Consider the following 25091-nt stretch of genomic DNA (forward strand, 5'->3'; position numbering starts at 1 on the left):
ATAATTTTCTTATTATTTTTTTTTATTAAAAACAGATTTTTCTATAACAATTTTAGTTTCAATTTGTAATGGACAGCAATTGTCTATCGATAAATTTTCAAGCAAATATATACTATCGTAGCAAAACAAACTCGAATGCAAGAAAAGAACATTGAATTACAACAAAAAGAATTGTGTTTGTATAAGAGATAATTCTTTTATTCCATTGAATAGAATTGCAATGTGTTTTCAAAACTTTAAACATAAAAAAAAACATTGTACGGTGTATAGTATATTTATTTTATAAACTATGCGCACTGTATTTATTTCAAAAATATATTTAAATTATTTATTTTGCTTTTTACAAAAGGAATTTAATGTAATATTTTTAATGTTAATTAAAAAAAATTTAATTTTTAATGTGAATTAAAAAAAAATTGAATTTTTAATATAAATTAAAAAATTGTAATTTTTAATAAAAAATTGAAAATGTATTGAAGAACAAAAAACGAATGATGAATGAACTTATTGATTGAAGATGTTACTTGTAAAATTTAGTAACTCTGTAATTAATTTGAAACGTCACTTAAGAATTTTCATGAAAGAGTGAGAGGGGGTGGATTACTATCATACTTTGGCTAACTTTATTATTTCCTGAACTATAAAGTATTAGAAAAAAATTTGGCACATAAATAATTATTATATTAATGAAAAAAAAAATTATTTGATTCAAATAATCATTAACTTGACTATTATCAATTAAACATTTTTTTAATTAATTTTTTAATTATTTGAATCAATTAAATTGTATTTATTTCAAATACAGAATTTATTGGTTCAAATACAATTTATTTAATTCAATCATTTGCGGTTTCAAAAATTATTTGGCTCAAGTAAATATTTATTTGATAATAATAAAATCGATTGTTTGAATCAAATAATTTTTTTCCTGGTTTTTCAATATATAAAAAGTCTAAAAAATTCCATATTAAAAAATTTTCTTTTTAAATTGTTTAAAACTAATTTTCTATTACCCTCGTCATGTAGACAACTTCAGTTTATAAAAACTAGAAATGTCAGATTTACACGAAATATTAAAATAGAAAAAAATTACTCATCAAAATGTAGTTGAAAATTGAAAAAAAAATTCCTATTTAATTTTTTACCCTCGTTATCACCTAATAATGGAAATTACATCAATGACATATATTGGCGCGTGGTAAATGCTAATAAATATCGAATTGCTGAAGAAATGGATTTTCCTACACCACTACAACTACTATATTTAAAAAAATCGATTTGCCTGCTCACCAAACCATTGTGGTCGGTGATTGTGAGCTCATTTTCAGGTACTATTCAGCAAATCTCAAGAATGAGATCGATTACACGGGTAATTAAGAAGAAAACGATTTTAAAGATGATATCAGAATATTAAATTTCCATTATAGTTAGTAAAAAATGAAATTCTACATTTATAACAATTTTTAATTACTTGTAACTTATTTTTTTTTTGGAGTTAGATTCAGTAAATAAAATTTTCCAATTGGATTTGTTGTTTATAATGTTCACACAGTTTCTTTGAGTGATAGGCAGAAAATAGAAAATAAATTATAAATTTTAGATTCGTAAATCACACTGAATGGGGTGTAATTTTTTTTTTTCCCCCTGATAAATGAAGTATAAAATTTTTCACTTTCTCGAGGAATTCAAGTGCTTTCAAAAACCTCGTTTGATGCTCAATTTGTTTTAACGATCAATCATAATTCAATTTATTAGAAGCATTGAACGTTTAAGTTGCTCTTTGATCATGAAACATTTTGTATAATATTTGCATTACATAAGAAGCAATCAAATTTTTAATTTAGAAAAAGTATTTGCCTTATTGGAAACTTTTAAACTAATAAAAATAATCAAATTAATAAATTAAAAATAAAAAAATAATAATATCAATAATTTAATAATAATTTATTAATTTTTGTAAATTGATTCAATTTTTCTTAAAAATATGTTCACAGGTGTTTCTGGGGCTCTTGATATGCGAATCAATAATTCTGACTATCAATCCAAGTGAACAATTGGAATTAAATCGGGAATTTTTTCGATTCGAAATTCAAGAATATCAAGTACATTTACCAAGAGAAGCTCAAGCATTTTCAAATGAATTTAGAAGAACTTTAAGGGCAAATGTTCCAAGTTACATTGGAAAAAGAAACTTACACTTTTATGTTAGTGATACCACAAATGTGATCTCGTCAGAATTAGCTTCAGTGGCGGTGAAGCGATCAGAAAATGGATCAAGCACTGAGTAAAAAAAAGGGTCATGGAAAAAAGTTGATAAAAGAAGATAGCACCCAAAATACGAAAGAAATAACGATTCCATTTTTCTGACTCTTATATATAAAGTATTTAATGTCACCTCATCAAAATACTATATAAAAAAAAATGTTAATTTCAACTAAATCAAATTTATCCTTTAAGATAAAAAATATATTTGATATTTTAAATTATGTATAAAATTTTTTACGTTTTGTATAAAAATTTGGGAAAAAAGAAAATATGAATATAAAAAAGATAAAAGATAGAAAAAAAAATGGGAAAAAATTGAGATCACACAAAACGAAGATATACAGAGGATATTTAGAAAAAGCTTCTATGAATATTCAAATAAAATGAAAAATTGAGCAGCAGTTTCCGAGAACACACAATATTTAATTAAACATCTATTTCGTTATTGATTGGATTTTGAAAATAACTCCAAAGTTAATTAAATCCTATGACATCATAAGCTTCTATTTAAAAAAAAAAACAGATTATAAAATCTTTAAATGTTTCAACAATAGTTTCTAGAAACATGCGTCTTTGAAATTTTTTTCTACAATGTGAATTTCATTTTTTTTTATAATAAATTTTTTTTATAATTTTATATCTCATAAAATTTTTTTCTAAATTAAAAATTATTTTTTTTTTTAAATGTATTTTCGCGCAACTAAAAATTGACTTATTCTTCTATTTTTTAATTATTAATTTTAATTCTATTTTGGCTATTAAAATTTAGTTTTGAATTTAATATAAATTTTGTTTCAACTTTTTGTTAAAACACGTTATTCATTTTTAAAAAAAAATATGACTAACACAATGCATGAGAGAGAGAAATTTTTTTTTTTTAAAAGAAGTCTCACGGTTTCTTTGATTTAAATATAAATGTACTTACGTACATCACTTTCTGCATTTGTTCCTGTTTTTCATCGCTCGTTAGTACGTGTCAAGTGCAGCTCAATAATCTGAAAATAAAAGAAAAATAAATATATTTGTCAGAAAAATTTAAAATAATTAAAAACAAAATATTTTTTTACATATATAAAATTATTATTATTTATTTATTTTTATTTATATATTATTTATTATTTTTATTTGCATTATTTATTTATTTTTATTTTCATTATTTATTTATTTTTATTTATATTATTTATTATTTATTTATATATAAAATTAATTACAATTTAATATAAATTTTTTTATAATTTAAAAAAAAATATTCACATTAAAAAAATTATAAAATTCTTCATTCCACACAAAACATTTAAATATGAAAAAAAAATTTTTTTGATTTCAAATATATTTTTTTTTTAATTAATTCATTGAAAGTCATCTCTACTATCGTGGTGCACCAATAAAGATTTTCATGAATATATAATTGTCAATGACAATTTTCTCCCTTTCAAGTTTCATCGACGGTTCATGAATTTGTCAGGCGAAATTTACATCACTCACACAAGCTTTTTTCTTTTTTGAAAGGAAGAAAATTAGTTTTTCAAGTACCAAACCAGATTATTCTTTTATATAACGTTCATATACTTTTTTTTTTTTTTTGCCTAATAAAAATGTCACTGTAAATGAAATTACTAATATTTAAAAAGTTTTAAAAATGTTTCATCAAAAAGTTTCAATTTTCAAATTCTTTTTTTTGTACTACCATAAATCTTAACTAAAAAAAAAAAAATACACTAAAAATAAAAAATCGAAAAGTAAATAGATTTTAAATAGCGAAAAAGATTTAATATTTAATTACATTTCAAAAAAAAGGGGGGGGGGGTGAAATATTTTTATTGAAGCACATGAAGAGTGGGAGTAAAATGGAAAAACTGCTCTAGGGAGTAAAATACCATTTTTTTGATTAGAAAAAATAAAACTAGCCTCAATGTTAAATTCAGGGGAAAAAAATTAAAATACAAAAATCAAAATATAAAAATTAAAATATAAAAATTAAAATATAAAAATTAAAATATAAAAATTAAAATATAAAAATTAAAATAAAAATTAAATTAAAAAATACGAATTATTCAATAATTTAAAAAAAAAAATTGGATTGAAAAATAGTTTCGTGCTTCGTTTGAAAGCGCTTATACAGAGTTACAAGAATACATATAGGGGTGGTTTAATCGCACTAGATTTACCCGTTCTAGCGGCACTTGTGCGCCGACCATCGAACCGCTTGCTTCTCCCGAAGGACTCCTATGTCCTGTTTCCTCCCGACGGAAGTTCTCAATAAAATAAAAATTGCCACTTTTCTCGTTACTTAAACACACTATTTTTTTTTTACTTTACAAAATGTACACAAAGTCAAAAAAAAAAATTTCCAAATTTTCTTTAAAAAAAAAAAATTTTCTAAATATTAAAATTCAAAAATGTAACCAAATTATTCTTCACCGTAACTTTAAACCCAAATTATTAAATAATAATTAAAATCGTTTGTAGTTTATAAATATAATTTATCAAATTTAAAAAAAAAATTATAAATAAAAATTGAAAACTAAAATTAATAATAATAAAATAATAATAATTAAAAAGTGTTTTAATTGCCAAAAAAAGCGGATTTTAAATTTCCCTAAAAAGAACTTCAAAGTGAACATTTTTGGATGGGGAAAAAAAAGCGAGTGTAAAAAGAAGTGACACGGTGACAGTTCAGTGACACTTTTTTTGTAATTAAAGAAAAATTGTGTTCGAAATTTTCTCTCTCTCTCACTATCGAAAAAGAAAATTAATGTCAAGTGAGAAAAATTATAGACAATAATGGATAACTTAGAGAGAAATATTACAGATTTTAATAATCTCAGTGAACAGGAATATTTGGAAAAAATATTGGGACCTCAACATTTGCCAGCTGAACTTGTTATACCAATAACATTGATTTATGCAACAATTTTTATTACAGGAGTTTTTGGAAATTTAATAACATGCATTGTTATTAAAAGAAATCCAACAATGCAAACAGCGACTAATTATTATCTATTTAGTCTTGCTGTATCTGATTTGCTGCTCCTTGTTCTTGGTAAGATGCGAGAAAGCTAATTGATCAAAAGCGCCTTATGTATATATTCTGAATATGTGTTTTGTATATATATATATATAATACCGAAATTTATGTCTATCGACCATTCACTGTATAAACTTGGACAGTTTCCCTCCAACAAATACCAAGTAAATTAACATTCTCAACATTTTGAAAGCTCAATTTTAGACGATAATTTGGTTTTGATTTCATACATCAAGAAATATGATTATAATTACATTTTACAAATATTTGGTTATTTAGTTAATAATAATTTTTAATTGTAAAATTATTTAGCAATTATTTATTATTTATTATTATTTATTTTAATTAATTATTTAATTATTATTGATTATTTATCAATAAAAATTTTAATTTGCAATTATTATTTGATAATTTATCAATAAAAATTATATTAATTATTATTTATCATTAAAAAATTAATTATTTATTACAAATATTTAATTATTTATTTAATAATAATTTTTAATCGTAAAATTATCACTTCTAATTAGTAATTAATTCTAAAAATTACTAGCTTGATGATAATTTATCAATAAAAATTGCAAATAATAATTATTATTTATAAAAAATCTAATTATCAGATTTAAATTTTAATTCATAAATATAAGTAAAATATAATAATAAAAAAATTAAATTTAAAAACAATTGAAAGAATAACGTAAAAAAAAAATAAAATAAAATGCTATTTTTCCCTTTTTGTTGAGAGGAAAATGTGTAACATTAATTTCTTTAATTTCAACATCACATTCTCGTGAAAAGAAAAATTTTTCTCTTATTCTTTTCTATTTTCTCGTTTGAAACTATTTTTAAGGAACACAATTTTTTTTTTTAATGTGTTACACTCTTAACAATTTTATTTTACAATTTTTAAAAGAATAAAAAAAAATAACAACTATATTTTCGGGCAAAGTTTAGTGCTGTGAAAATATTGATGGTATATATATGGAATATATTGGCTACAGCTGCAGCAAAAACCAATTTTTCGCTTCTCTATATGCGCAAAAAATACTATAATTCAAAATAATAGTACAACTTAGGAAAGTTTAATTTTCTCACGGAAAATATTTTCACGAAAATATTCGTTGACAGTTTAATTTTTTAATTTCCACTTTACAACAATTTTCAATTTTTTTATCGTATAAAAAATATTTTTTTTAATTTATTATTTACTATACTACTATTATTATTAATGTTATTATTATTATTATTATTATTATTATTATTTAGTATATTATTATTAATTATTAATATTGTAAATAAAAAAAAATAAAATTAACTTTTTTCAAATATTTTAGGAGGCAAAAAAATTAGTTTACAATTTGTAAAGCTTGGCGGAAAATTTTGTTTTTTTTTTTTAAAATATTGAATTTATTATTTTTTATCAATTGCACCAAAAATTGTTATAAATGTCCGTTTAAAAAGTGTTTGTAATTCCCAAATAAATTTCCATTATTTTCAATTGTTATATCAAAAATTCTGTATTTATTGCACAGTGAAACAAAAAATTTTTTTTTTTACAAGCAATGAGTATATTTGTTTTTAATTCACGTTTACACATCACAAAAAAAAGAAAAATGGGGGAAAATTAATTTAACAAAAAAAGAATATCAAGTTATATTGGATTCAATATTTCAGATTTTAAATGTAAACTTTTTTAAATATATATGTTATTTGTTGCGAAAAAAATATATCACGGACAAAAATAACGTTTTTACAAATCTGTAAAAATCGGTTGTAGCATTAAAAATCTGACCTAGTTTTCAGGGCGATTTTTTTTTTTTTTGAATAATACTTTGAATTCAGAAAAATATAATAGTATTTTCCTATATATATATACGTATAATTGACAACAACTAGAGAGGAATAAAATGATTCGAATTGTATATATGTATTTTGTCAGAATACAATAAAAGATAAAGGAGGCTTTGAAATAAAATATCTAAAAATTGAAGTCTCCTCTTTAAATGCATTCTCGCGACCAATCAATAAAAAAAACGATTTTCTGACGAAATTCTAAAGCAAAATGTATATTTCAATAAAATATGTTTCTAATAAAAATAATAAAAGATATAAAAAAAAAAAAATTACAAAACTCGTAAAAAAAAAAAACTACAAATTCTAATAATAAAAATGCAGATGATTTTATTCTCTTAAATAGAAGCGAAGTTATATTTTTAAATTAAGAATAAATATTACCAATTTTTTTTCAGTTTTCTCTAAAAAAGTCAGTAAATATTTGGAAAATATCCAAACAATAAAAGAAATCTTTCTGTAGCGATTTAAAAAAAAAAAGTTATACAAATACTTTTAGTTTCAAGAAATTTTATAAAACCAAAAAAGCATCCAGTTATTGTCAAATTATTTTTATTATTATTATTATTTATTTATTTATTTAGAGGAATAAAAAAAAATAGTACATAAATGAAATAAATAATTGTCTAATAAATTATTAAAGAAAAAAATTATTATATTATTAGAATAAAATTTAAGAAACGATATTTTTGAATTAATTTTGGAGTGGAAAATTTATTTATTAACAATTTAGTCATTTTCCATCCACCCCCTTTCAACGTGAGTGTCTCTTTGAAAATTTAATCGATTATAAATGTTATTGTAACTAGCGTGCAATTTGAGGTCAACTTAAGAGCGCCGAAACGGATAAATCTTAGTGACAGGTTCAGCTTTAAAGGAAACCTTCCGGTATAGACAGGTCTTTTCCAAGAAACTAATAATAATAATATAATTAATATAATATTAATATAATAATAATAATATTAATTATATAATAATAATAATAATATTAATTATATAATAATAATAATAATATTAATTATACAATAATAATAATAATAATAATAATAATAATAATAATAATAATAATACAAATAAAAATAATTCTATTTTTACTGTTATTCAAATTAGCCTAAAAAAAACTAATATAGAAAAAATAAAAAACATCCAAACAAAAAAAATAATCAGTTAGGCCGTAAATAACAATTGGATTTTAATAAAAAAAAAAAAAAGAAAAAAATCTGCCTGCAATGCACTGATTTGAAATTCAATTTTTTGATATTCGTTGACCTAATAGTAGTTGAAAAACCAGAAACCCTTATACTGTAATCATGTAATATATTCTGTTTTAGCAAAAAAGGAAAGAAAAATCTGCATCTTTTCAAAAATAATATTTTTTAAAAAAATAATAAATTCCGACATTTTCCTTATAAAAAGGAATCTGTTATTTTTTTCAAAAAAAAAATACTCAGTACCATGTTTTATTGAAATATATAATATATACTTTGAAAACCTACATCTTAATCTTCACAAAACGACCACGAATGATGTGCAGAGAAAACACAAAATGAGAAATAAATGAGTACCGTTCCATTTTTTTTCCTTTTTTCATACCATTAATAAATTATTATTTAAAAAAAAATATAAAATAACATAATTTGAAACAAATATAATTTAATTGACTTAAATTAATTAAAATTACTTAATACAAGTAAATATTTAATTGATTGCCAAGTAACCGATCATTTGAATCAAATCAAATTTTTTTAATGTACTATTTTTATAGACGCAGAAAAATACTATATTTATAAATTAGTAAAAATAGTAAATAATAAATTTTATCAAAATTTACTAATTTTAAAATATTTTTATAAATTTATAATTTAAATAAAACACGCGCAATCGATATAAATTAAAAAATAAGAGGCAAAAAATGAAAAATAATACTATTCCGGAAAAAGAATATTTATTAGAAGACAAAATGTATTTTCTTCTAATTAACTGAAGCTTAAAGAAGCAGTTTCCTTGGAAGAATAAGCAATTTATTGACCTCAAAATAATTTAATTAATTTAGAATTCTTTTCAAGAAAGAAAACGTGTAAATGAATTTTATAGTTTTTCGTTTTTTATATTCTTCTTTTTGTTAAAATTTGTATTTTATTTCCCAATTTAAATTTAAAATACAATTTTATTTTTAAATTGTTTTTATCCTTTTCTTTTATTAAAAAAAAAAAAAAAAATGCAAAAAGTTGAAATATGATAAATTTCTATACACAATCTAGAAGGTGAAAATATATTTGTTTTTCAAATGCGCATTTGAAAATCGATGCATTCGAAATGAAAACATGTAAATACAGAATTTATAGATCACACATTGGGGAAAAGATGTTCATAAGTATCCGTTTGAAGAATCAAAACTGAATCCTTTCAGTATTCAAATGAGTTTTTTGGAGTACTTTTTTTTTTATTTGAAGAAAATTCATACCAACAATGTGATTAAAGAGAAATGTGGTTTAAACTACCGATTTATTTTTTTATTTTAAATATTTTCCTTATTCATATGGAGTAATATATATATATTTTTTTTTTTGCGAAAAATATTTTCCTCAGCGAAAAAACGATATTCTAAATTTAAAAATACAATCTTGATTTCTATTTAAGAATATAAGGTAGGTTTTATTTTTAGAAGTAAAATATTTTTCAATAAGAAACAATATTCTTAAATTAAGAAATGTTCTTTTTTAATTTTCTTAATTCAATATAAAAAAAATTTGATTAGTAAAATATGTTAAATAAGTTTTTTTATTTAAAAAAATATTTAATAATAAATAAATGTCATTCATGTGGAAAAATTTTTCGAATTTTTAAATTTTGGTAGAGAGACGGAAATTCCCCTTCTTTGCGAGTAGACAATTTTTTTTTTGTCTTTTATTTGACAATTTAAAATCGATTACTTGAAAGCCATCAATCATTATTTCACAAATGCTTGAATAAATCGAAAAGAACAAAAGTTTCCTTTAAAAAACACTATTTCTTTTTTTTTTTTAATTACCGTCACAATCTTTTAATTTAACTTTTATTGATTCGAATTTTTTTATTTATTTTTTCTGTAATTAAGTAAATTTCTAGTGCGGATGTAAAAATAATAAAAATATAAAATATAAAACAAATAAAAATATATAAATTTTACACAAAATTATTACTACAAAATTATAAATTAATAACAATTGTTGTTGTAAATTAATTGCAGAGAACAAAAATTAATTTTTATTTTATTAATTTATTAATTAAATTTTAAATTGTTAAATTTATTAAAGAAAAATCACTTTTTGACAAAAACTGACTTGTACATTTTTTTAAAAATAAATTTAAGTCTGTTATTACTATGGAACTAGTTGACAGTAATTAACTGTAAGATAAGTTTTTCTCACTTAACTAAAAGCTCTCATCACTTCAACTTTTCAAAGTGTACTAATTAAAGAAAAAAAGAAAATAGTGTTTAATAAAGGATTTTCGAAAGTTTAAATACGAGGGGGAATTTATTCAGGTAGTCAAGTGTACACTCTTCCTGTAATACTTATGTAGTAACGTGTAATACCGTGTAATAATGCGTTATTACAGTGCTGTAATAACGCAAAAAACTCTGTAATATCTCTGTAATAATGTGTAATACTCTGTAATAACGTGTAATAACTTAGTAATAAGGATAATATGAGATGTAATACCGGTAGTCAAGTGTACACATTTTTAACTAGTAAATTCCCCCTCGTTTAAATAACAAATCCAGAATTAATTTAAAATACCAAAGTTAAATTATTTTCATATATAAAATCAAATAAAATTTAAAGCTCAAACAAAATGCAAATTTAATTTATTATGAATTTAATAATTTATTTATTATTAATTTAATAATTAATAATAATGAATTATTATTAATTTAATTAATTTAGTTTAATTATAATTATACTAAATTAAAATTTAATATTGAAAAAAAAATAAAAATAGCAACAAGAAAAAAATATTTGCTCTAAATTTGTTAGTTCCCTTTCTATACCTATACATACGAGGATGATTTACGAAAGGACCATAGGTTTTATATGTGATGAATAGCATTGAATGACAAAGATTTATCGTTTAAACACAAAACGAGTGATGGGATTTATATTGGCATCAATGTCATATAATATAACTTTACAATCCATTGCTTTGGAATATAATTTAGTTATTTATTATATATGTATATACCAAAAACAACCAAAGAAATACAAATTCCAAAAATGAAGAAATAAATATAATTTGTTATTGGGAAATATATTTTTATATACAAAAATATATATATTAAATTTATATAACATTTATATCGACAATTTTATACAATATAAAAAAAAAACTAATTTCGAAACTTGAAAACAAATAAAGATTTTCAATTTAGAATATCGATGAGAGTTACAGAACAATCAGGATGACGTGAAGAGACAGATAAGCGGTTTATAAGATATATTACGAAAAGCTGGTGTATAGTTCTCTATGTAATAGACACACCTATCAATAAACTCCTTGTCCAATATCATTTGATATAAATTTCAATGCATTTCTTAATTAATTCCTATCGCGATAATTTAAACGAAATTACTATAAATTATTACTATTATTATTATTATTATTATTATTATAAATAATTATAATATATAATATTATATTAATAATATAATAATTATTATATTTAAATGAAATTATTACAATTATTATTATAAATAATTATAATATTATCTTGAATTTAATACAATAATTTTATTATTAATAATCCTAGTTATAATTATAATTATTATTAATATAAATTATTATTTGAATTAAAGAAATTAAGTCAAATGAAATAAAATTATCTAATAAAATAAAATAAATAAAAAAATAAAATAAAATAAAATTCTTTAACTTTATAAAAGTTTATTAATTACTTTCGTACATAGTAAAATAAATTCTTTTTTTTCTATATATTGTGAATAAAATAAAATATAATATAATATAATAATATTTTTTATTTATTTTATTTTATTAGAGAATTTTATTTCATTTGACTTAATTTCTTTAATTAAAATAATAATTTATATTAATAATAATGTGAAGGAGAAAGTTTTTCAAAAGGCTTTTAACGCGGTTTATACATATTTAAACTATGTGACAATATATTATGCGTTTTATACTATATAAAGTTATTCTCATCGGACATGAAATGCATTGAAAAATATTAAAGGAAATAAATGACGAACAAAAGTGTTGAAATGAGAAAAATGAAATAACATTAAATTGAATCTCATTAAAAAAAAAAAAACGCAGAGAAAAGAAAAGCAACATATCCATAAAAGCTTCTTCATTTTATTTCTCTTCTCAATGAGAAATAATATAAGATAATAATTGTTCTTGGATTTAAAAAAAAAATTATTCTACAGCAAATATAATTCAATTGTAATAATTACAAGAATTTGAAAAAAATTTCTATAAATAAACAAATAAAAAATTTTAGAAATAAAATAAAATTTAAATAAAGAAAGCAATAATATTTATTGTTGTTTTAGGTTTACCAAACGAGATCTATGTATTTTGGCAGCAATATCCTTGGGCACTTGGAGTTGTTTTATGCAAAATAAGAGCATTTGTGTCAGAAACGTGAGTCTTAATCTTAGATATAAATTCTATTGTTTACGAGACAAAAAATAAAAGACAATAAAAAACATATTCCTCAGTAAAAATAGAAAAATCATTTTTCTATTAAAAAAAGAAAATAATTCAATGGGTTATTTTCTAAATATTTTCTTTTTAATGTCAATTTTTTTTTATTAAATTATTTATCATGGATTACTTAAAAGTTCAAACTTTCGTGCTCATAAAAGGATCGAAAACTTTTGCGGGTCAGAGAAACCGGAAAACACCATTTTCTATTTCTATCATGAGGAAACATCTCGTTCCCGGTACTAAATATCTATAGCTAAACTTGAGCACTGTTTCTTATCTAAATAAGACTTGATACAAAACTTTACTGAAACTCACCCCGCAAAAAAGGAAGTCGAGTCTAAATTGTAAATTTATTATAAGTCAATTTTTATATCCGTGAAAAAGAAAATATTTGTATTGTTTATATAAAACTTTATAAAAATTCATTCTATTTTATATTTATTTATATTTTCTATAAAATATAATATATTAAAATTCCTATAATTTTACACTAAAAAAATTTTTTTTTATTCAAATACTCGACTGTTAACTAAATATTTACTTGAATCAAATCTTAATTTTTATTTGAATTAAATAAATTTTGAACCAATAATTTCTGAATTTCAAACAAATACCATTTCAAATAATAATAATTATTATTTGATACAAATAAATATTTACTTGAACCAAATATTTATTAATAATTAAATTTAATTATTTAATTATTTATAATTATTATTATTTTGTTCAAATAAATATTTATTTCTATCAAATAATTATTATTTGATAAAAGACAAGTAATCTTTTATTTGAAGCAAATAAATATTTACTTGAACCAAATAATTATTAATAATTAAATTTAATTATTTAATTAATTTATAATTATTATTATTTGGTTCAAATAAATATTTATTTCTATCAAATAATTATTATTTGATAAAAGACAAGTAATCGATTATTTGAAGCAAATAAATATTTACTTGAACCAAATATTTATTAATAATTAAATTTAATTATTTATAATTATTATTATTTGGTTCACATAAATATTTATTTGCATCAAATAATTATTATTTGTTAAAAGACAAGTAATCGATTATTTAAGGCAAATAAATTTTTGTTTTCACTGTACGGAGAAAAATAAAGTAATTTTTTACAACTTTTAAAGTAAATTCTACAATGTCCGGAATTTCTGCGCATTTTCGTCAATTTTTGCTCCGGAAATAGTAAAACATACTAATTCAAATTTTTCTTCTTTCTAAAGCAAAAGTTACAAGAGATGCACAAAAGTTTCGAAAAGTTTAGGTATTACTTAAGTAATATAAAAGTTACTTTACATTTTTCTCCATAATTAAAATTCTATGTATTTAAATAGAAAAAAATTTAAATTAAAAGTAAATTTAAAAAAATTCCATTCTAATTTGAAATAATCGCATATTGAATAAAAATAAAATTTTTTTTTTCAAGATCCTCTTATGTGTCAGTACTAACGATAGTCGCCTTCTCAATGGAGAGATACGTCGCAGTTTGTCATCCCCTACATCTATATGCGATGAGTGGCTTGAAACGTCCACTGAGATTTATTCTCCTTGCTTGGATGTTAGCACTTGTATGCGCGATTCCATTCGCGGTATATACCAACGTCAATTACCTTCACTATCCTATTGGTGAGTATTCAAAATCCACTATATTATTTAATACCATCAATATATCTATATATCTACAAAACATGAATTGAATAGTCTCAGTCGTGTTTCCGTGTTATTGATAGCCATCGATTCTACATAAAACTTTAACGTCTGTCCAATATTTCCCTTTCAATTTTATATATAAACTGATATTACAATGTAGACAAAATTTTATGCTTTTCTTAAATAAAAACATATTTTTCATTATACAAAAATTAATAAATTTTTTTTAAACCAAAAACTAGGATATTATTTCAAAATTAAGTTTCATAATACAGAGAACACACAGAAAATTAAAAGGCATTAAAATAAGCTGCAACGCTTATTATTTTAATCCAATTTTGCTTATTTTAATCCATTTTGGTATTAAAATAAGCAAAATTGGATTAAAATAATAATCTTATTTTAATGCCTTTTAATTTTCTGTGAACTTAACTATTATCAAATAAATATATTTATTTGTTATCAAATTAATGTTTACTTGAACAAAATAAATATTTATTATTTTCAAATAATTGGCTATTATCATACTGGAAAATAAAATTTATTTAATTCAAATACTCAATTACTTGACTATTATCAAATAAATATTTACTTGAACCAAATAATTTTTATCTGAATAAAATAAATTGTATTTGAAACAAATATACCATATTTATTTATTTATTTATTTATTTAATTGACTCGCAAATAATAATTATTTGATACAAATAAATATTTATTTGATATTAGTAAAGTATACACAAAATTAAAAGGCATTAAAATAAGCTGCAACGCTTATTATTTTAATCCAATTTTGCTTATTTTAATCCATTTTGGTATTAAAATAAGCAAAATTGGATTAAAATAATAAGCGTTGCATATTATTTTAATGCCTTTTAATTTTGTGTGTACTTTAAAAAATTTAAAAATTTAAAATTTTCTGTGCAAGAAACATTGTCACAAATTACAATTCGATCCAAAAATATAGTCCAGAAAAAATAATTCTCAAAAATAATAATAATAATAATATTAATAATAATAATATAATTTATTTGCTTCAAATAAATCGATTAGTTGACTATTATCAAATAAATTATTTGTATCAATTAATTATTATTTGTGGATACTGTCAGCAATCAGCGCTGTACTAACATATTAAATCTTTAACCGATCGGTAATATAGAAATCTATAAAAAAAAATTTCATTTCCAAATTTTGAAAAAAATAACTGTGGCATCGAGACTAAACCTAAAGTAATCGAATAATACAAAAATATTGAAAATATGACTTATAATTTTCGAGAAAACCGATCGGGTTATTATTTTTTTTTTTTTTTTCATTTGCAGGATCGAAAAATATTTCCAAAGACTCGGCAATGTGTGCTATGCTTCGTGACAATATGCCCGATTTTCCCCTTTATGAATTAAGTTGCTTGATCTTTTTTTTATTACCAATGCTATTAATGGTGATACTATACACCCAAATGGGTCGAACGATACAAAGTACATCATTGGGACACTCTCTCGAAGGTACTATTCACGGTGAAAGTAGACATGCTCAATCAAAAAAAACTATCATACAAATGCTGAGTAAGTAAAAATTATTTTTCATAAATTTTGTTTTTCTTTAAACAATATTTATTTTATTTAAAATACTATTGAAATTAAGAGTATTAAATTAATATAGAAATTTAACAAATAAATTTGGTTTAATAAACGATTTTATAAGCAAAAAAGTTCTTCTCAACAACAAAAGATGATTATCATGATATAGGCGAGAGAGCAAAATTAACATTCAAAACTTTCGACATAAGAGCACACAAAATAAGGTCCAGGTGTTTCCTTATTTGTTTAAAATTAATTAAAAACTATTTATTTAGCATTTTAATTAAAAGTATTTTTAAAAAAAAGTATTTTAAAAAAAACTATTTTTTTTGGTAAATTTTTACGAAAAATTTTATCTAAAACAAAAAAAAAAAAAATGTGTGAAAACGTGCTTTGAATACATAAAAATTTTAATTTTCTCAAATATTTACATCATGAATATCAAACAAACTCTCTTTTCAATCGAATCACGTTTTGATTTCAATCAATCATTTTACTTGCCAAAACTGATGGGCATTTTGCAAATATATACGGATACAGTTTAGACAATTCACTGATTGAAAATCACATAACTAAATATTCAATATATATATTACTGTGAGTGAAATATAATTACATTTTATCTAATCGATAGCTAATTAATTAGAACAGATAAAATAATATTCCACAAAAATATTTTATAAAATTTTTAATTGATAAATTTAAATTAAATTACTTTTATTTAAATAAAAAAATGTTATTTCATTAAAATAATCGTTTACTTGATTATTATCAAATAAATATTTAAATGAACCAAATAATTTTTAAAATCAAATAATTGAATTAAATAAATTTATTTGGACCAATAATTTCTGTATTTGAAACAATTACCATTTAATTAAAATTATAATAATAATTATAATATATAATTATAATTATATAATTATATTATAATATAATATATTATATTATATTATATTATTATAATATTATATAATATTATATTATAATTATATAATTATAATTATAATAATTACCATTTAATTAACTGAAATATAATAATTATTAAATACAAATAAATATTTATTTGATAATAGTCAAGTATAACCGATTATTTGAATCAAATAAAATATATTTTAATTTAATTCTATAAAATACAATATTTTATTTGAACGAAATTTCAAGAGAAACAATATATATTCATAAAAGAAAAAAAGCCAAAAGATGATAAGAAACAAAGCTCAAAAAAAAAGAAAATGATACAGGTGAACTTTTTGAATTCGTGTATTTTGCTTTCTCGCCCATCAAAGTGTCGGATCACGTATCTGCTCTAACTACTTTTCTCAAGGAGTATAGCCAAGCTTCAAGCCAGACTGAAGAAGTTGCACATGAATGATGAACTATATTGGCTTAACCCTCAAGACTTAAAAAAGAGCGCACTTGCAGAAAAAAAAATATATATACAGAAAAAGAAAGATTGAGCAAAGTGCATTGTTCTCGAAATTAATAATTCAGGGGACAACTATTCTTCGGGATCTAAAATAAATTAATTAAAAAAATTCGCTTCTATTATATTTTTTAAACGAATTTTTATTTTCCGAATTAATATTTAATGGAATTTCTATTTTTATACAAATTTTTAACTTAACAAAATTTTTAGCCACCGAATTTTTTTAAATGACAGAAATTCCAATTCACCGAATTTTTATTTGAACGAATTTTTAAGACGCCGATTTTTTATTTGTCCGAATTTTTAATTGATAAAATTTTTAAGACGCCGAATATTTATTTGTCCGAAATTATAAATGACCGAACGAATAATTGACTGAATTTTTAAATAACAGATATTCCAATTCACCGAATTTTATTTTGTGCGAAATTTTATCAAATAAAATTTTTAAGACGCCGAATTTTTATTTGTCCGAAATTATAAATGACCGAACGAATAATCGACTGAATTTTCAAATAACAGATATTCCAATTCACCGAATTTCATTTTGTCCGAATTTTTATCTAATAAAATTTTTAAGACGCCGAATTTTTATTTGTCCGAAATTATAAATGACCGAATTTTTAAGACGCCGATTTTTTATTTGTCCGAATTTTTAATTGATAAAATTTTTAAGATGCCGAGTATTTATTTGTCCGAAATTATAAATGACCGAACGAATAATTGACTGAATTTTTAAATAACAGAAATTCAATTCATCGAATTTTATTTTGTCCGAATTTTTATTTGTACGACTTTTTAATTGATAAAATTTTTAAGACGCCGATTTTTTATTTGTCCGAAATTATAAATGACCGAACGAATAATCGACCGTATTTTTAAATAACAGATATTCCAATTCACTGAATTTTATTTTGTCCGAATTTTTAAGACGCCGAATATTTATTTGTCCGAAATTATAAATGACCGAACGAATAATTGACTGAATTATTAAATAACAGAAATTCAATTCACCGAATTTTATTTTGTCCGAATTTTTATTTGTACGACTTTTTTATTGATAAAATTTTTAAGACGCCGAATATTTATTTGTCCGAAATTATAAATGACCGAACGAATAATTGACTGAATTTTTAAATAACAGATATTCCAATTCACCGAATTTTATTTTGTGCGAAATTTTATCTAATAAAATTTTTAAGATGCCGAATTTTTATTTGTCCGAAATTATAAATGACCAAACGAATAAATGACCGAATTTTTAAATAACAGATATTCCAATTCACCAAATTTTATTTTGTCCGAATTTTTATCTAATAAAATTTTTAAGACGCCGAATTTTTATTTGTCCGAAATTATAAATGACCGAACGAATAATCGACGGAAAGATTTTGGCGCCATTTTTAAAATTGGCCAATCAGGTATTACCAAAAAAATCGTAATTGGTCAATTTTAAAAATTGCGCCAAAATCTTTCCGTCGATTATTCGTTCGGTCATTTGTAATTTCGGACAAATGAAAATTCGGCGTCTTAAAAATTCGAACAAATAAAGATTCGGTGAACTAGAAATTTTTACATTTAAATATTTTTTACTGTAATTAAATTTTTTTTTCCCCCTAAAAAAACCTACTAAAAAATTATGTGTACGTGGAGAAAGAAAAGAAGAAAAATGTTTAATCTAGCTAGGAAAAAAACAAAAATATATGTGTCCTGACGCGGTGAAAGGGACCTTACAGTTTAAAAGCAAATTGTAGAGGACGTGCTGTCAAAGAGAAGCAAGTAAATAGGCGTAGACTGCACCGCCTATGTTTAAATGTTTATAAAAAAAGACTATTGCAAGGGGACAATTTTTGATTTTTGTAAATCAAACAGCAACTCAAAAACTATCAATTTTTATAAGAAAATTAAAATCGACAAAAGCTAACGTTAAAGATAGTGCTTTCAAACATGATTCAGAAAATGTAATACGAGAAAGATGCCTACGTTTAAATGTTCATAATAAAAAATTAATTGAAAAAAATAATTTCTATTTTTTGGAAATGAAATAGCAACTCAAATACTTTCAATTGGTATAAAAAAATAAAAATCAATTTTTTTGGCGTAAGGTCCCTTTCACCGCGTCAGGACACATATCATACATGTAATCTGGTAAATTTTTGTATACAGGTGCTGTGGTAATCACATTCTTTATTTGTTGGGCACCGTTTCACGCGCAAAGGTTGATATACGTTTATGACGAGAGTGGAGCCTTGACCAGTGTCAACGACTGGTTATATCCAATAGCTGGTGTATTGTATTATTTTAGTACAACTGTAAATCCTATTTTATACAATGTAATAAGTGCCAAATACAGAATAGCCTTTAGAGAAACTTTATGTTGTAAATCAACAACTGGCTCACATGGAAGGGACGATATGAGCAGTGTTCGCGATCATTCAAGAAGAGAATCGCAAATAATTCGCGTTCGAAGTCTCTTCGAAAGACATCGTAGCTCGCAGTAAGTTAAATTTTATCATATAATATGAACAATTTTAGCTGATCTATGAATTTTTTAATTCGTAAAAAATTCTTTTTGTACTTTACAAAAATAAAAATAATTATTTGATACAAATAAATATTTATTATTATATAAATAATAATAAAAAATAATAATTATAATAATATAGTAATTATATTATAATATTAAATACAAAATAGAAAAAATAAATCTATTATAATTAATATATTAATAATACTACACTGAAAAAAAAAATTTATTTGATTCAAATACACGATTATTTATGAGCCAAAAGTTTTGAACGTTCATATGAACGAAATTTTTTTTGCAACTTATTTTACTGTTTTATTTTACACGGTCATCATAATTTTTAATAATTTATAGATTGAAAAAAATATTTTGTTCATATGAACGTTCAAAACTTTCGGCTCATGATTATTTGACTATTATCAAATAAATATTTACTTGAATCAAATAAATTTCTTTTTCAGTGTATTAATTAATAGTATAATATTGTCCCGTGTGGAAAAGTGATGTGGGCCCCCAGCGGGGGCCCTTATGGATCGCCCTCATGCCATGAGGGCCGCATATGGATGATCCATAGGGGCCCCTCATGGAAACGACATGCTCATCGATGAGGGCGCCCGCATGGGCGATCCATGAGGGTGCCCCTACGGGCGCCCTTATGGGCCCTCACGTTTGCCCTCATCTTGCCCTCAAGTTTGCCATAATGTTTTTTAATCAATAATATTAATAATAAAAGTTAATTAATAATAAATAAGCTTAAGTTATGAATAAATAACATATTTATTTAATAATTATTCAATTTTAAATTAAATTCTTACTCAAGTTGAATTTATTAATTAACGTTCTAATTAATTAACTGTCGGATATAATTAAAAGTAATAATAAATTAATTAATTAAAAAATTAAAAAATATGTAATTTATGCATACTATTAACGGATATTTTCATTTTTCAATTAATTCATACATAGAATTAATGATTAAACGCAAACCTGAGAAATAAATAAATCTAACGCATGGGGGGAATCGAACCTACGACCTACGGACTATGAGTCTAACGCTTTACCAACTACGCTACGCACGCTACTTCAAAACGAATGCTAACTTCTTGATGCTATTTAAACTTGAAAAATACCTAACAAAGAAAAGTGCTTAACATCATTTAGTTAAAGTTAAGATATTAAATTATATTTTCCAATCAAATGCAATTTATAAAATATAATTAATTATATGCTTTATGATTATTATCATGAATCATCTCAGATAAATTTTCAAAAAAAGTGTAAATATATTTTTATTAAAAACGCGTTTTTCGTTATTCTGAATCATTATAAACATTAATTTTTTGGTGATAAAAAAATATTTGATTTTTGGACTTAGAAAATTTTGCTAATCGATGATGAGGGCGATCCATGCGGGCCCCTACGGTGGCCCTCATCTATTTTGCCATAAGTGTGAGTGTTATTTTCAAAAAAGTGTAAATATATTTTTATTAAAAACGCGTTTTTCGTTGTTCTGAATCATTATAAACATTAATTTTTTGGTGATAAAAAAATATTTGATTTTTGGACTTAGAAAATTTTGCTAATCGATGATGAGGGCGATCCATGCGGGCCCCTACGGTGGCCCTCATCTATTTTGCCATAAGTGTGAGTGTTATTTTCAAAAAAGTGTAAATATATTTTTATTAAAAACGCTTTTTTCGTTGTTCTGAATCATTATAAACATTAATTTTTTGGTGATAAAAAAATATTTGATTTTTGGACTTAGAAAATTTTGCTAATCGATCATGAGGGCGATCCATGCGGGGCCCCTACGGTGCCCCTCATGGATTCGCCATATGGATCAGCCCTCATGGGCCCCCGCCGGGGGCCCCGAACTCTTGAGGGCAAGATCGTGGCTTTTTCCACACGGGGTATTAATTAATTATTTAATATTAATATATTTTTTATTAATAAAACTACTACAATTTTATTATTATTATTATTATTATTATATTTATTATTATCCGATTATTTGAATCAAATAAATTTTTTTTTGGTTCAAGAATTTGTGGATGAGATAAAAAAAAATGAAAATGTACAACCGCGATATAAAATCCTGTACCATATAAAGATATAACACATAAGATACGAGTAGAAACAAAAATTGAAACTAATTTATTATTTTTCGAGTATAATGGAGGATATTAGTAAGATAAATTATAGCAAATTTATCCATATGAAAAGAAGAATTTTTTTTTTTTGGTGTACTAATGCAATTTCATGGTAGAATGGTGTTACAGCATATTGTACTAAATTTTGTAGTAGTTTATTGTCCCACCACCTGTGTGACTTATGTGACACCTTCTGGTGTTGTGGAATTCACAATAGAGCTTGGACACAACACTCTTGACTTATGCAATTTACAATCTACTTCCCTTACGTTCTCAAAACCATTTTCCTATATTATATATTCCCAGTCAAATCTATAATAGATTAAATAATCTTCCATAAAATTTGATCAATTTGTTTACAAGAAACTTTAATTAATCAAAGAAATCAAAAATTACGGAAATTATTATTTTTTTTTATTTTTGTTTGTCAGTTTGAATTTATTCATTTATATATAACAGATATCAGAAAACTTTTGACAATGTTTGTTTGCGTAAGAATAAAACTTTTTGAATATTCAATTTTTCATATAACAAAGTGTTTACATTTAAAAAGTTTCCGTCAAAAAAAGTTTTCAATGTATAGAAAAGTGTGCTCACTGTTTGGAACAAAGCCAAATATAAAATGAAATCAATGCTTAAATTTATAAAGTATCATTTTTAAAAGTAAAAAATTTAATAATAAAACACATTCAAGTGAAAAAATACAACTAAAAATCATTTCCTACTATTTTATGAATTTCATTTAATATCAAAGAATGAGGAAATAAATTAAAAAATTATTTGACTATTATCAAATTAATATTTATTTGTATAAAATAATTTTTATTTGCATCAAATAAATTTTTATTTGTATAAAATAATTTTTATTTGCATCAAATAAATTTTTATTTGGATCAAATAATTTTTATTTGCAAACAAATAAATTTTTTTCTATATTAAATATTCAAAATACGATTCATGTGTTACAGAAAAAGTTTAAATCTCACGAAACAAAATTCGAGATCTTCGGGAAAAATGAAATCGTTTACTGCTGAAGAAAAAGGAGGAGATGACCATATGGCATTGGAAACAGTTAATATATAAGAGAATCCTCGGAAAAGTTATTGGATTCGACAAAATTCTCAGTTGTTGTGCAAAATTGCAATGGTCAAATAAAATGTCATACCAATATTAAAGAAGAAAATACACCTTCAGAAACGCCAATTTAATTATTAAAAAAAAAAAAAAAATGACAAATCAATCTAAATGGATTTTTTTTTCATCTATGAATTTACAATCAATTCTTCCACATGTGCATCACGTTTTTTTTGTAAAACACAAAATTTTTAGATAAATGTTTATATTTTTATTGCAAAAAAATATGATGTTATATATGTGTATAAAAATATTTAATATAAAAAAAATGTGATAAATTGTTTTTAACAATTTTAAAAAATTTAAGTTTTGTTAATTAATTGTTGTAATTAATCAATTATGTTCTAATTGTTATAATTAAATTAATTTAATTTTTGTAATTTATTGCACCATTTTGTATTCTCTGATTGGATTATATATATTTTAGTATATTGATATTATATTCTTACAGAATATTATATTTTTGTATTTTATTATTTTATTATATTATATACAATATTATAGTCTTGCATTTATATTTTATATGTATTATTTAGTAGAAATATTATAAAGTACTTATAAATTTTTTTTCTAATTTTTTTTTTCTAATTTAATGTATAATGATTATATAATAAAATCAATGTTATCTCTCTACAATGATATAATATATTCCACAATTATTCAATTACAAATTAATTAATAATATTTCAAATAGAATCAATAAATTATAAATTAGTTAATAATATTCCATTTTTTAAATGGAATTATCATATAAATAAAAATAATATTTAAATAACTCAAAATAAAAAAAAAATAAATTTTAATCTAAAAATAATTTTCCTCTAAATGTCCAATTATTCATAAATGAATTAAACTGAAGGAGAATTAAAAAAAAATTTCATTTTAATTACCAGGGAATATTTTACATAAAAAATAAATATAATCCTTTATAATTTATAATTACATTTGCAAAAATATAAATGCAAGTCCTTTTTTAATATTGCTCACGAAATAGGACAGATTTTGAAAATTTATATTCTACCCAAATATAAGAATACCATATTAATATAAATGTAAATTACGAGAATGGAAAATACTTTTTAGTTTAGTAAAATGAAAACGGGCATTAACATTTTTTTTCACGAAGCTCTTTGCACCAAATGGAATCACTATATTTTATGTCGAAATAAATTTTCATTTCTATGAAAGCATTTCTACTTAAGAAACTATATTATACATTTTTTACAAAATAATTTTTAAAAAATATTCTTTTTTTCAATTTTTTTTTTTTTTTTTTTCTAAGAATATATTATAAGATTTTCTAAACTATCATAAAGAGTGTCAAATTATTAAAAAGTTCTGCACAAGTTTGGATATGAGAGAAATAAAATAGGAATTGCAAATAATTCCCTAAAGTGAAGAATTCACATGAGATTTAATATTTTTTCTATAAAAAAAAAGAAATTGTCCTCAAGACTTTTTATGAAGAAAATGAAAATTTCTGAGAATTTGAAATCGTGTCATTGAATAAGAGATTTCTCCGCTACGACAAGAGATGTTGAAAAGTTTAATCGAGCCAAGAAAGAGATTTGCAATTAGAGAATATATAACGAGGAATAGAAAAAATAGAGAACCAAATTATTTTTTTAATTCAACTTCGACGTTTTTTCGTATTAAATAGAGCGCGGATTATATTTAAATTCTTTTCGTATATATATGAATATATTTTCATAAATTAAAATTTTTTAATTAATAATTAATTCACG

The 25091-nt window shown here is 22.2% G+C and overlaps 2 protein-coding genes across 3 annotated transcripts in view; one reads left to right on the top strand and one right to left on the bottom strand.

Moving 5' to 3' along the window:
• Positions 1–25091, bottom strand: part of LOC127281924 (leucine-rich repeat serine/threonine-protein kinase 1) — a 69826-nt gene that overhangs the window by 38132 nt on the left and 6603 nt on the right. Inside the window, exon 3 of the mRNA XM_051305914.1 lies at positions 3191–3260. The gene's annotated coding sequence lies outside the window, so the exon portion shown is untranslated. The remainder of the gene's footprint in view (positions 1–3190; positions 3261–25091) is intronic.
• On the top strand, positions 4450–23712 carry LOC127281930 (neuropeptides capa receptor). Of its 2 annotated transcripts, XM_051305922.1 has the most exons (6): positions 4450–5308; positions 12697–12787; positions 14300–14499; positions 15849–16091; positions 19702–20032; positions 23181–23712. In XM_051305922.1, exons 1-6 carry the CDS (start codon positions 5050–5052, stop codon positions 23293–23295), a joined length of 1239 nt encoding a protein of 412 aa, XP_051161879.1. In that variant the 5' UTR covers positions 4450–5049; the 3' UTR covers positions 23296–23712. The 2 variants fall into 2 exon arrangements, with proteins under 2 accessions (XP_051161879.1, XP_051161880.1); XM_051305923.1 differs by lacking the exon at positions 15849–16091.

This window comes from Leptopilina boulardi, unplaced genomic scaffold, assembly GCF_019393585.1.
Source record: "Leptopilina boulardi isolate dan_hultmark-lab unplaced genomic scaffold, ZJU_Lbou_2.1 LbouV2_278, whole genome shotgun sequence".
NCBI lineage: Eukaryota > Metazoa > Arthropoda > Insecta > Hymenoptera > Figitidae > Leptopilina > Leptopilina boulardi.